The sequence below is a fragment of the Meles meles genome, chromosome 6 (genome assembly GCF_922984935.1).
Source record: "Meles meles chromosome 6, mMelMel3.1 paternal haplotype, whole genome shotgun sequence".
Taxonomy (NCBI): domain Eukaryota; kingdom Metazoa; phylum Chordata; class Mammalia; order Carnivora; family Mustelidae; genus Meles; species Meles meles.
The window spans coordinates 140410287-140424648 of NC_060071.1; the positions used below are offsets into that span (position 1 = coordinate 140410287).

At 58.2% G+C, this 14362-nt stretch overlaps 1 protein-coding gene across 7 annotated transcripts in view; it reads right to left on the reverse strand.

The window, feature by feature from the left end:
- ITPK1 (inositol-tetrakisphosphate 1-kinase) overlaps positions 1-14362 on the reverse strand; it is a 166664-nt gene that overhangs the window by 54366 nt on the left and 97936 nt on the right. For all 7 annotated transcript variants that reach the window (XM_046009826.1, XM_046009828.1, XM_046009831.1 and 4 more), the window contains one exon: positions 12246-12371. In XM_046009826.1, coding sequence (XP_045865782.1) covers positions 12246-12371 — 126 coding nt within the window. The remainder of the gene's footprint in view (positions 1-12245; positions 12372-14362) is intronic.

Here is a 14362-nt window from a genome sequence, read left to right on the forward strand (position 1 = left end):
CCTATGTGTGCGCGCGCACGTGTGTGTGTGTGTGTGTGTGTGTGTCCGTGTGCACACCAGAGTGGGGGTACCTCTGCAAGCTCAGGGAGGCCGCATTCCACCCACCCTCACCAGGGGCTCCTAAGTGCGGAGAGATGCAGGGAATGATCCTGTCGCCATACGGGAATGCGCAGGGGTACAGGTCGGGGCACTAATTTAGCCGTAGGGGGAGGGAAGTGGAGTGGGAAGCAGAAGGGCAAGAGAGAGGGTTTCCAGAGGCCAGGGTGGCTGAACCACCAAGGGTCACCGGGATGGACGTGAGGAGAACAGGTATTCCAGGCAGAGGGGACAGCACAAAGAAAGCCGTGGGAGGAGGGAGCCCCGCATGACTGGGGAGACATAGGTCTCAAAGAGGAGTTTACGTAAGGCAGAAAGCAGGACAGACAGCTGGAGACACAGCAGCCAGGGAGTCTGGCCATGATCCTAAAGCAACAGGGTCTCCAGCCGAGGAGGGGCGGGGCTGGCTTTGAGTTCTGCAGTGACCCGTCTATTGGCATGCGAGGCCCAGGGGCTGAACTTGGAAGGGACAGGCCTGAGCAGTGTGTCTGACACGGAGCCGGCATTAGAGGCATGGGTGCCAGCCTTTGCCGTTCCAGAAGGACCGAGATACTGCCTGACCTCTGGCATGATTTGGCAGAGCCAGAGAAAGGAAAATGATGTGCTCTGCCCCTCAGCCTGGTTACTCTTCAGACCTGTTATTTAAACCCATGAACTTGGGCTGGGGTGGTCAGACCCCCACAGCACGGGGAGCTCAGAAGGGAAGGGCAAGGTGTGAACTCATGAGCGCCAGACAGAAGCGAGGTGGCCTGGGGTCAAGGTCCAGACAGGCTGCGTGAACCTGGCACAGACGCTGCCCTCGCCAGGGCCCTGAGCGCCAGCAGCAAACACTACGGAATGGGGAGCCAGCTAGGGGTACAGCCCCCGATTTTCCAGAACTCAAGGCCAAATTCAACTGATGAGAAGAAGCATGTCCAAAAGTGGAGGATGACGGACCAGCTCTAGGTTGGTGGGAGTGTAACCGTCTCGACTCTATGGGAAGAAACCGGACACCAGCAAAATCAAGAACACGTGAACCCAGCATCTCTACTTCTAGGTATCTATCCCACAGAACTCCCGGCGTGTGCACACAGACACCTATACTAGGGCATTTCATCACCAAGGCATGTTCCAGAAACATCAGTAGAGAGCTGGTTAAGGGAAGGATTTAAGACCAGTTAATGGAATATCATGTAGCCATTAAACAGAATGAGGCAGCCCGAAGGGCTGATGTGAAATCATTTCCAAGATCAACTGTGGAAACAACGGCTTTGTGTGGGGAAAGGAAGACCATCTTTGCTCGCACACAAAAAGGCTCAAGGTCCTGGGGAACCGATGGCTGCACCAAGATGGGAAGTGGCTGGCTGGGCAGCAGAGGTAAGACCCTGACATTACCAAGACCAGTCCGTCAGGACCGGTGAGAGCCACCCACAGACGACACAGGGAAAGCCATGCCTAAGGAATGCACCAGAATCACAGTCCATGAGATGATGGGGATTTGCTGTCCCAGACAGGGCATGAGGTGGGAGAAACAATGGAACATTCACGAAGGGCACAGCAAGCTTCCACGGAGCAGAACACCAGCAATAACTACCCCCACACCCGTCCCCGCCAATGAACAAAACAGTCACAGAACAAGGGGCTCGGAAGGGACACAAAGTCGGAGCCCCAGGCCCCAGACTCCAGAATGAGCTGTACAGACTCATACCAATGACAGGGCCCAGGGGAGCCCCTTTCCGGATGAGGGAAGGTGATTAGACAGTGCCCGTGTGGAGCAGGGCTGGGCCTGAGCATCCCTAAGACAGCAGGTTCTCCTGGGCGTGCGACTCTACATGCCTGCCTCAGTGTCCCTAACGGGCACCCCCATCCCAGAGCCGGCTGCCCCCTCGTGGCTGACTGTCCACCTGGGTCACCCCCAGACAGTCTCACGTCACGTGCCTTGCTCAGCCACCTGGCGAGCAGCCTGAGTCCAACAGTGTGGTCCTGACAGGTGAGAAACTTGTTCACAGAGCGGACAGAAAAGTCCACGAATGAGCTCCCGCCAAAACATATCCCCAAATGCTGAGGAAGAAAGGGCTGGAAGTAAACAGAATGCTCTATTATTTAAGACAGCAAATGCCTTCTCTCTGCCCTTCCCAGCCCCCCACCCCAAACCGTGGAAGACAGTCCCTCCCTCTCCATCCCCAGCCTGCAGCACCAAACTTGTAAGTGGGCTCTTCATCTTCCGTCAGCAGGAGGCTGGCACAGGGCTGGGCTGGGCTGTTCACCCGACAAATGTCCCATGCCCTGTCGCAGCGCCATGGCCCTACTCAGGTCCTCTGGAGCCAGGGAAAGGACCCCCAGGGCTGGGTGCTGGTCAGAACACGTCCCCTCACAGGCCCTCACAGGCTGACGCTAAACCAGGACAGACTAGCATGTCCATTCAGGGATCCCTGTGGGGGACCGGACAGGGTCCCAGCAGTCCCGGGGCCCACCGGTCACAGCCAGCAGCTGGGCAATGTCAGGACCAGACAGAGGCAGCCGCTGCTTGGGCCCCGTGCTCCTTAAGGGGTGTTAACACCCCTGTGGGCACCGGCCACACAAGAGCCCCCACCAGCACGAGCCCTCCCCCTCCATGCCCGCATCCCCTTACAGGCACGCCCCCAGGTGGCTCCAGTGAGCTGTGGAGCCGCCCCTGCCCTTGGGCCGCATGGGCCACTTCCCAGGACAAGGCCACAGGCCAGCTCGGTGGCCCCACCCACCCACCCACCCGCACCCAGCCCTCCAGCCAGAGTTGAACTCTCAGTTCCCAGAACCAGCGAGGCCTCCCCAGGGCCCGCAGGCTCCCCAGGGCTCTGCTGGGTGCGCAAGTGTTACTCACAGAACTCAGGGTGCCCAGCCTGCTGTCAGAGGGGTGGGGGGTGGGGGGAGTCACCAGGGAGCAGGGCAGGGTCTGCGGAGTGCTGCTAAACTCGGGGAAAACCAGGAGCCGCTTGAGCCAAACATGCCTTGGCCCCTCAACTCCGAACTCGGTGCCCCCAGCTGCACCCCCCAGCCTTCCTAGCTTCCGGAAAGAAGGCTCTGGCTGCCCCACCACATAAGCACCGCACGCCCGTTACACACACCCCCTCCTCTCCAGCAGGAACCCTGGTTCTGAAGGTGACTGACTCCCCTCGGCACCCTGCAGCCCCCCTCTAACCCGCAGCCGTCAGGCTCACTCGGTTCCTCCAACCCACCCACTCAGCCCCCCACCGCCTTCTTCAGGGTCTTCAGACCTCCGGGCCTGTCCGGCCAAAGGACGCTGTCCCCTGGCTTGCTCCCCTCCATCAACAGACCTTTCAGGCCTCAGCTCAAATGTCAACTCCTCAGAGAGGCTGCGGGACCGGGTGGTAAGAACTTCCCTGTCATCTACCACAAGCCCCAATTTTTCTTATTCCCAGAACTTTCCGTAACTAAAGACCGTGTTACTTTTTCCTCTGCTTGCTTGTGTTTTGTGTCCATTCCCTCCCTCCCTCCCGCCCACCCCACCCCACCCCACACACCCACACCCCCAAATACAATTGTGCGGGGGCAGGGGCTGAGTCCGCCTGATGGGACGTATTGATTACTGTTATCTGCCGTCTTTGAAGATTTCTGGCACACAGTAAGCGCTTAATTAAGATCTGGCTGAATGAATGACATAATAGATCTGCGATGACTGATCTTGGAGATCAATGAACAGACTGAGAGACATGGGCCAGGTCAGGGGCTGGAAGTCGGGGGGTGTGAGAGAACTGAGACAGTGGGCATGGACCCCAGCAGCAAGGGGCTCAGGGAGGTCTGAGGTCAGCAGAGGCCAGCTTGGCTGGTGAGCGGCTTTGTGACTGACCGCACGAAGGCGAAGGAAACCACAATGGCTTTATCGTGAGCATGCAGCCCACATGGGAAACACGGAAGCAAGTCAGGAAGTCATGGCCCCAAAACAGGCCAGGAGGAGAATGGCAGAAGGTGACCTTTCTGTTGCAGGTGTTGTTGAAATAAGAGCCCATGAGACTTCAGTCCCCCTGGTCTGAGATCCCAATCTCCAAAACCCACCTGCATCCAGCGAGGCCTCCGTATCCACGCTTTTAAAACAAAAGTGGCTTCACTTACGCGTGGAAGCTGTCAGAACCGCTGCGCTCTGAGAAAGGCAGGGGTCTCAATCAGGCGCAAATTTGCCCCCCGCCCCCCAGAAGCCATTGAGCAGCAGGCATTTTTGGTTGTCACAGTTGAGGGTGGTGGAGGCCAGGGATGTCGCTGAACATCGTACCATGCACAGGACAGCACCACAATACAGAATCGTCCAGCCCAACACGTCAACAGTGTCAGAGCTAAGGAACCCTAAAATCACGTGCATAAGTTCTTTCTTCAACCTTGGAAAACTTTACCATTAATAAATGTTAGTATTTCTAAAACCCAGTGTACCTCAAACCCTGTGCCATAAAACGCTGACGGCCCACACGCTGCCATGAGCTGGGTCAGAGCTCAGGCTTCCGGGGCAGCCGGCCCCTCCCACCGCACCACCCAGGGCTGTGCGAAGTCCAGCTCCGCGGGGAGGGGCTGGAAACGGGGTCATGAAGTTGTGGGCCTGCCTGGGGGACCGGTCTTCCTCTCTCCGCAGGAAAGGCCCTGCAGACAGCCGATGGTGCTCAATGGCACCAACCCCGCGGGGAGAAAGAATGACTCACTACCCCCGCCTGATCTGGGCCCACAATGGGCAGATTGTGCGGCCATCTCCACCACTGGGGGAGTGGCCTTGTCACCCAGGACAGGAGTCCTGAAGAGCCTGACCTCATGGCCACCCCAGGCCAGGACCTGTCCTCTAAGGCCAGGGCCACCGCCAAGGCCCAGTCCTCTGGCATCTGCTGGCTGCTGTTCGTCACTGTGCGGCCCCAGCTGTGTCAGAGGCAATCCCAGACGGTGACCTCTTCCCTCAGGTGACCCAGAATCGCTGGCCCTCCCCCCCAACTCCAAGCTGCTGGCCAACACTGCTCTGAGGCCTACTTAGAAGAACTGTGAGCGAAAATCCAGCCTAGGTCGTGCTCTAACTGAGCAGCCCCAGGCGAGTATCTTAACTTCCTTGGGCCTGTTTCCTCACCTGAAAAAGGGGGAAGTAAAAATTCCATTCTCCCAGGGACTGACCTCTGCACAAAATGAGCTAAGAGATGCGGAGTGCCCAGAGCACATGAGGCCAGCTGGGACCTGCTCGGGAAGCGTGGCCTCTCGCGGGCCTCCACTAAGCTCTGCTCCCAAAGAGAAACTCACTTGATTTTTGTCGGGTTTAGATGTTATCTCCTGAATCAGGTTAGAAGGCCCAGAACCGCAAAATCATGCTGCTCCTGCTTCCACTCCATCCCTCCGGCGTGCGGCACCGAGCCCCAGGCTGGACGCCGCCCAGTGAACAACTAGAGTGGACAGGGTTTGAGCTGGTGCAGCTGTGAAATCGTTTGAGCCCCCCAGGGGTCGGGGGCAGAGCGGAGCCACGGTCCCGGAGGTGATCACTGCCGCTCACGACCACTGCCTTTTGGGCAGGGACGCCACAGCAATCAAGGTCCCATCCCACACTGTCATCCTGGCACGTTCCCAGGGAGGCAGGCAGGGCCCCCGAGGCCCCGGTGGAGGGACTGGTGAGAGGCGGAGCTGGGCACAGTACCTAAGTCCCTTGACCTCCACCCAGCCGTGCCTCCAGAGTCACTGCCCGTCTCCGCTCCCAGCACGGAGGACACCTGTCATCTGGGGGCATTTTCAGAACCACCGCGTTGCTAGAGTCACGACTAAGAACTCCTAGGTCAGCTGTGATGAGTGGTGCTGATCACGGAAACTCTTAAGAGCCAGGGCGTGCTTTGTGGGGTTCTCCTCCTCCTGCCACGATGCCCTGTCTGCAGCCGCTCCGTCACCCCAGCTCCCGCCCGTGCAGTGGGGCCCAGCCGACCCTCCGATGATGGCGTCACAGGCGGAAATGAGCCTGGGCCGGGCTGGGGAGCCGCTTGTTACTGCTGCGAGCCAGTCCTCATACCCTGTCGCAGGAAGGGCCTCAAAAGCCATCCCCTCCGCCCTGCCCCGGTGTCAGAGGAAACTGGAGTCTACAGCCAGCCTGGGAGGCGGGGGCAGGTCACACACCTGCCGGGGCCCGCAGAGGCCCCGCCTGAGCTCCAGGACCGACAAGTGCCCGGCGCGGTTAGCACACGCAGGCCTCCTGCAGCCTCGGGAGGCAGGGACGCCGCCTGCCCCTATTTTAGAGATAAAGGAACTGAAACGCAGGAGAAATGAGAAGACGTTCCCAAGGCCAGTGGGGAGAAGTCGGGGGGTGGGGGGTAGCTCTGGACCCAGGCTACAGGCTCTGACATCTTTATGCCTAACCACTGTGCCCTGGGGGGACGAGAGCCCGAAGGAGGAAAACGGCCAATTCGCGGACTCCAGATCGAAACACGAGACAGAAGGAGGGCTGCGGGGCAGACACACAGATGACCCAGAAGCATGCGGAGAGATGCCCGCCATCGTCAGCCATCAGGGAAATTTATTTTTTTATTTTTTTTTTAAGATTTTATTTATGTTGACAGACAGAGGTCACAAGTAGGCAGAGAGGCAGACAGAGAGAGGAGGAAGCAGGCTCCCCGCGGAGCAGAGAGCCCCATGTGGGGCTCGATCCCAGGATCATGACCTGAGCCGAAGGCAGAGGCTTTAACGCACTGAGCCACCCAGGCGCCCCCATCAGGGAAATTTAAACCAAAACTCCAAGATGCTACCTCATACCCACTAGGATGGCTAAAATCAACATCAGATTAAGTGCTGGCAAGGAAGTGGAGATGCTGAAACCTTTATGCACCGCTGGCGGGGTCGGAAAACAGTGCCGCACGAGGAAAACCAGGTTGGGGGGGGGTCCCCAACCACGGAAACCGCCCCCACGTGACCCAGCAGTGCCTGCCCCCATGTGTATTCCCACAAGAAAGGAGGACGTGTACAGAAGAGCTCATAGCAGTGCTTTTTTTTTTTTTTGGAAGACAGAGAGGGACGCCTGGGTGGCTCAGTCACTTGAGCGTCTGTCTTTGCCTCAGGTCATGACCTGAGGGTCCTGGGAGGGAGTCCTACGTTGAGCTGTCTGCTCAGCGGGGAGTCTGTTTCTCCCTCTCTCTCTCTGCCCCTCCCCCTGCTCATGCTTTCCCTTTGTCTCTGAAATAAGTAAAATCTTTAAAGAAAAAAGAGAGAAAGAGAGGCAAAGAGAGAATCTTAAGCAGACTCCACACCCAGCATGGAGCCTGACATAGGGCTCAGTCTCACAACCATAAGGTCATGACCTGAGTGGAAATCAAGAGTCGGACGCTTCACCAAACGAGCCGCCCAGGGGCCCCAGCAGGGCCATTCCTGATAGTCAGAACATGGAAACGACCCGTCAGCTGATGACGGGACACACAGTGTGTGTCTCCAAATGGAATGTTACTCAGCCATCAGAAGGACGGAAGTGACGATTCATACTATGACACGCGGTGGGGCCGGTGGGGGGGGGGGGGCGCCTGGGAAACCTTATGCTAAGTGACAGAAGGAAGTCACAGCAGCCAAGTATTCTAGGGCTCCATTCACATTAAAGTCCAGAATAGGGAAAGCTATAGAGACAGAAAGTGGGGGTTGCCTAGGGCCAGCAAGGGAGGTGATAGCAAAAGATTCGGGGTTTTGGGGGGGGATGACGAAAATGTCCTAAAATGGACTGCACAGATCTACGAACACACTAAAACCCATCAGACTGTACACTTCAAGTGCGTGCGTGGTATGGTATGTGAGTTACAGCTCAATAAGTCTGTTTTTCAAGCTATGGGGTAGGGGAGGGGGAGCCGGGCTACTGAAGGTTTATTCTAAAAGTTGCTTCCTTTCAGGTAAAACCGACGTGCAAAGCGTGCGTTCCCTGCCTGCATCCACGAGGTGAGGAAGCAGCTCCCTTCTTGGATGCAAGTCACACAATCCGACAGCCGGCAGGGACCCAAGAGGTGAGTGGGGCGTTGCCACACACGGGCCTATGGGTGCCAGCCTGTCACAGCCCAGGTATCCCCGGGGGCACCGGGATGAGGATGGGGCAGTGCTGAGTCCCGAGGGGCATGAGCTCTCTCTTTACTGCAGAAACAGCTAGGCTCCGATGACTATGGTGTCCTCGCTCCTCAGAGTTCTTCTTGCCTTGGCAATGGCCTTCTCCGAATAAGCAGGGCCGCTCTCATGCCAGGGAAATCTGATCTTATCGCCCTCACCCCTGGCCTGCAGGATAAAGTCCAAGTTCCACAGCCTGGCAGGAAAAAGCCCTTTCCCTCCAACCTGTTAATCCTGCAGTTCCCCAGCCCCCGGAGGCATCCCCACACATACCCAACAGTCAGCACCATCTGCCTCATGAACCCTCCTTGGGCCCTTCTTCCAGCTGGAGCCATTTGCTCCCCCCTCTGACCCACCAGGGCGCACTGCACCGAGCCAGCACCGCCAGCACCCCGTCCCTTCACAAACACACGGACACAATTCCTACGTGGCAGGAATCATGTGCGGCAGTGGGGATCCCGGTAAGCTCAACGTGGGTGTGATCTCGGCCCCTGTGCGGCTAACCCCCAGATGGACAGACAGACAGTAGCAACCACTAGAGCATCAGGCACCTCCCAAGGGCGGGAAGGAAAAGCAGAACCTTATGAGGGCCTAGGGTGGTGGGTGTGTCTTAGAAAGATCACCAGGGAGGCCTTCCAAAGGGAGGAACACCGGCGCTGAGAGCTAGGGGAGAAGAAGGAACCCCAAGCACGAGGATGGCTGGGGCAAAGGCACTGAGGTGGGAAAGAGTGCAGAGCTGGAGGGCCAAGGTGGGCCAAGGTGAGGATTCCCGGGAGGAGGCCACGGGCAGATCACACAGGCCTCAGGGGCCCGGTTCGAGAGTGAATGAAGTCTTCATTATCGCTGCAAAGAGAAGGCACAGAACGGTCTGATGCCAGGAAATGCAGTGACCAAGTCTGTGTGTGCCCTAACTCATCACTCTGGGGGCTTGAGGGCAGTTCCTGGTTTCCCCATTGGCCTCCCCTCCAGGCTAGGTCCTCACCTAGTGCTCACGGAGCACTTAATCTTCTAGCTGATCGAGATGGGGAAGAGCTGTCAGTTTAGACTCAGACACCCCGCCCCCTCCAAGCCCCTTCAGGGGAAACCCCAGGAAGATCCGCCTAGACAGCTCCACATGCCCCACAGAACATAACCACTGTGACCCTTCTGGGCGGTTCTGGGGCTGGAAACGGCTGCAGGAGGACTACCCCCCCAGCCCCTCCTCCCAGGATGCCTTGGCTGTCACAGTGAGAAGAAGGTTCTCCTTGCTCCCCAGAGGAAACAGATCAAGACGGCAGAGCACCCTTGAGCATTGGGATGGGGACCCTCCCACCACCCCAACCCCACTGGCCTCCATGGGCAAGGCCCCCCCAAGTCTGTTCAGTGACAGCTGACCCTTGGGCAGAGCCACAGCGGCACCAGGCCGCTGGCTCCACGTGAACCCCGGGGCAGAAAAACAACTGAATCATCCTGATGATTCTCCAAGCAAAGCTCTCTTGGGGCCAATATTTTAAAAAAAAAGGCTTGGGGAGGTGGTTTCTATGGCAACCTGTTTTAGTGATCTGCAGTGAACCCCAGGTCCACACCCGCCAACCTGTCCTCAAAGGCAGCCAGGAAAAAAGCATTAACCTCTGAGCTCAGAGAATTCCTTTCCGTCACAGGCTGGAGGCTTCGTGGAAGCATCCCAGGGGCAGAACGCTTTAGACCTCAGAAACACCTCTTCCTCAGCTCACTTCTCCTGGGACCTGAATAAGGCTTCTGGAGACGGCCCTTCGAGATGAGCCCCTTCTGGGCCAAATCATCTTTCTCTGTTTGCTTACCCATACCAAAGGCAGAAAGGCCAGCTTTGCAAACCCAAGCCCTGGGCTTGGCTTCTCTGCCACGGACCCTGTGCTCCCTACCTACCCAAGCCAACAGTCCCTTGTTAAAGTCTTGCATGAATATTAAAACAAGAATCTGAAAACAAGTGGCATGACAAGGTCACGTGCCAGTTTATCTGGTCTGGCTCTGAACCCTACAGGTCAACTCGGTCAGTGACTTGGTGCCAGGAGGGAGGCCGGGTGTAGCCAAGCAGGCTTCTCCCCTGGCCCTCACCCGGAGTCCCTCTGTCCCCCTCTTCACCAGCCCCCACTGTCTCCTCTCTTCCCTAGGCCTCTGGAAAGCTCAGCCTATCACCCTTTTCCCCAAAGGATTGTTCTCTTCACAAAGGAGGAAACGTCCCGGCCTTATCAGATATCCGGCTTCATGCTTGAGCACAGAGTGCCGTGAAAATTTATCCCAAAAATACCAAGGCTGGAAGGTTACACTGAGGTCACCCCAGTCATCTGAGGGCTGGCTGAGCTGTGTGTGCCCCGGCTGGGACAGACTCCAGGGACCCAGCCAAGGCTTCCCAGGGAAATGTACGCAGCGGCTGAAACCCTGACGCCCACGTCCCCGCACCCCCACCCTGCCATGTTCTCCTGTAACCTCGTCTTCCACCCAGACCGGAACGTGGGGACCCAGTTGTCCTTCGCTATTTGGCCAGCGCCTGCCCGGGGCCATGGGCACATGTGTGATCACGGGAAGTGAAGGATGGGAGCCCCCTCCTCGTGGCAGTCGTTCCCAAACTCCCAGGGGCTGCCTGGGGCTGCCTGGGGGCTACCGCCCTTGATGCTGGTGAACAGAGCAACACGTAATAGCTGCGGCCACCTCGAAGTCCCAGTGGCAGGAGCAGAATGCCTGAGTGCTCAGCAAACATTAGGCACCTCTACATACACGGACATTCACTTCTCATGGCAACCTGGCCGTCCTCAGGACTAGGAACTATCCGTATCCCCATTTTACAGAAAAGGAAACTAAGGCTCACAGAGGTCACATGATCACAGTGGCCTTGACCTTCTACTGAGCAGTACAAGAACCACTTCACAGGCATGGCATCGTGTGCTCTGACCAACATTGTAGGAGGTTTTCCTGGTCCTGATACCGTCTCACAAATAGGAAAACAGGAGTCATAGCGAGGTCAGGGAAGAGCCTTGGGTGCGCCTTGCCCATGGCCCCCAGCCCTATGAAAGCACGAGGGACTTGGGCCACAGGCAAGGCAAAGGCCCTGGAGGACACGAAATGGGGACAGCACCCGCGCCCCCCCCCCCGCCCCACAGGCAGGGGACACCAGCAGGGCCACAAGTGGGGCACAACTGCTTCTGGGCTGCTTGCACACGGGAAGTGGGAATCCGTAGCAGAGCCGGCCAAGAAGGGGGAGAGCCATGGGGAAGCAAGCAAGGGAGGCTGAGGTCACGACCGCGGACACAGGCGGGAAAGAAAATGTTTCAGCAGGAGGGCTACTGTGTGGCCAAGGAGGCTAAGGAGAGTCCCCTTTGTGTGGCTACAGAAGGACAGGACATCAAATCTCCAATTATCACACACTGAAAAGCACACTCAAGCATCCCCTCCCAGCAGGGAGGCAGGCTCTCCACGTTGGCTATATTTCACTGATAATATGACTCTGTTTTTCAAGGGAACAAATCATGGTCTCGTCTACAACAGAGAAAACACAGGACAAGTCAGTGGGGACAAAGGCAGCACCTCCCAAGGTGGGGAGGGTGGGTCACTGAGGGGTCAAGACCGTGGGAGGATGGGGGACGGGGGCAGGGAGGAGGGAACAGCCACCATGCTCAGAGACCAGCACACAGGGGTCCAAGCAATGAGCACCGGGGCAGCAGGGGGCGGCAGTGTTCTCCACCAAGGCAGGACCCGGGGAGCTGGACAGGCTGTTCTACCTCAACAGTCGCCAGGGGTCCCTTTCTCAACACGAGGCAGGAGGGTCCCAGCCCCCGTGCCAACTCAGAACCACGGACTGCGACTGTGTGCTGTGCGGGCAGAGGCCACATCTGGACAGGGCAGCGCTCTGATCAATAACGCTCATCTACCCTGGCAGAGAGCAGAGAGCGAGCTGACCACGCCCCGGCTGGATCCCGTCTGACACCCAAGGAGACAGAGGCCCTGGCAGGGAGGTGCCCACCCACAAGCACACATGCTGGGAGCAGCAGGACCACGACCCCGGACTAGACGGCAAGACGGCCGCTGAAGTTCTAGAAACACACAGGGCCATTCTGGGGCCATCCCTCCTCACCGTCCTCGCTCACCTGGAACCTGTGCACCAGCTCCAGGGACTGGCTGTCGTTCTGGTCGGCTTCGAGGATGACATCGGTCAGCTTGTGGATGATGACGTCCAAGGGACCCTGCTCCTCAATCGGCCGGCTAAGGTTCAGCTGCCAGGGAAAGGCCGGGGGTGGGGGGGGGGACACAGAGAAAAAGAACAACTTCAGCACCTGAGCCCACTGCCCCACTGTCTCCCCCCGACCCACCCTGGCCCGTCCCTGCAGCCCTGGGAGAGCGGGCAGGAGGAAGGCCAGTGCTCACGCGAAATACAAGCAGGACAAAAGGCGCAAACCCACTAAGCTTCTAGAACTCCCCCAGGGCAGGCCCTGTGTGCGCATTTCTGTCTCCCAACCCCACGGCACCCTGGATACCCAAGACACACACGGGGAACCAAGGCATCTACGGGTTAAGTGACTGTCGCTGTACGGAGAAAACGTCTAACGGACACGCACGATCTGCTCAATGACCCCAGTGTTTCAGGTCGGGAAACCAGGGCTCTGCGAGGCGAAACCAAATGACTGAAGTCACACGGCCAGGTCTAAAGTGAGATCCAAGCAGGTACTCTTCCATAGAACAATGGCCTCAGCACAGCTGAGATCCCCACGCCCCTGAGAGGCACCACCCTGAGAGACGGGCAGCTTGTACTTCACCCTGAAATCCAGGCTCATCCCAGACACCATGAGGGAGTGCGGGGTGGTCCTGCTGGCCATGCCCCACAGGGGGCTCTGTTTGTTTTTTCAAGAACGCTGGGTTAGGGAGATCGAATCGCCAGGGAGCCAGACCCACCGGCTGACAGAGCGTCGGCGTCACCTGACCTCAGGGCCGGAGCACCTGCCAACAACCGGGCAGCCCGACAGCACGCTCCCTGACCCGCCAGATGTCTGCCGCCCGGCACGCGGCCACCACCAGCTGTAAGGCCAGGCCCCTGGAGGCAGCGGCGCCAGTCCGGCACCTGGCTGACCCCCCCGGGTGGCCTCAGCAGAGGCCAGAGAATGTCACCAACCCCACCCCCACTCATCCCCCCCCCCCGCCCCCGCAAGCAGGGCTCCCTCCAGGATTCCAGGCTGTTTCCAAGTTGCTAGTAAAGAAATCGGTGTCCGCTCTGGGTAGGCATCGCGCTAGAAACGGTTTTTATTTTCCAACCACGTGGTGAAAGGTGATTTTACAGATGAGGAGAGTGGGGAACACGGACTTTTGGAATCCCAGCCCCCCTCACCCCGGGGTCTGACAGCGAGAAAGTGGAGGCGCTCAGATGCAGATCTGAAGCCTGCAGCGAGCCTGCCGTCCAGCGCACCCGGCCCCGGCCTCAAGCCCACTCTGGGCCCTGGGAGGCTGGGCGCTACAGCCACAAGCAGCTGGCTGCCCTGTCCTCTGGCTTCTGGCCGAGCGGCCAACGGAGGCACAAGAGAAGATGGGGGAGAAAGGGAGAGAGATGTCCGGTGTCTGCTCCCACCGTCCTCACACCCTGGCTGTATTTCTGGAAGCAGACACCCCCCCGTCAAGCAGGCAGCTCCTCTCCCAAGCCCTCCACTGTCTCAAGGGCTCCCCTCCCCTGTCCCCTCGAGCCTGGGGTGGTGACAGTTTGCCACGCTGTGGGGGCCGCGTCACATCTCGCTGGCGGCTCTGACCCAGACCCACCTCGTTATCCTCTCTTAGTTAAACTCTTGTCTCGTCAAAGCTTCCGAAAGTACCAGCTAAGTACCAATACTTAGCTTTCTTACGTCTTCCAAAAGTACCAGTATTTTAACCTTTTTTTTTTTTGGCCTGACAGAAAGAGATTTCCCCTACTTAGAAAAAAAAAAAAAAAATCCCACGGACCTCACAATAATACTGAAGGAGCCTCTTCCCACCACAGGGTGACTAGCCCGGATACACTCCAGAACAAGTCGGACTAGCTGAGAAGCCGGCCATTCCCTCCCTCCAGGGCTCCTGGATGGAGAAGGGAAGCAGCGCTTGCCGTCCTCACAGTCCCACTGTCACAGACCAGGACACCAAGAGGCCAGGGAAGAAAAGTCACCGGGCAAGGCCTGGTGGTTGGGAAGTAGCCCGGGGGGGAGGGGGCGGGGGGGAGCTGGATGGAGGCCCAACAGCAACACCTGCA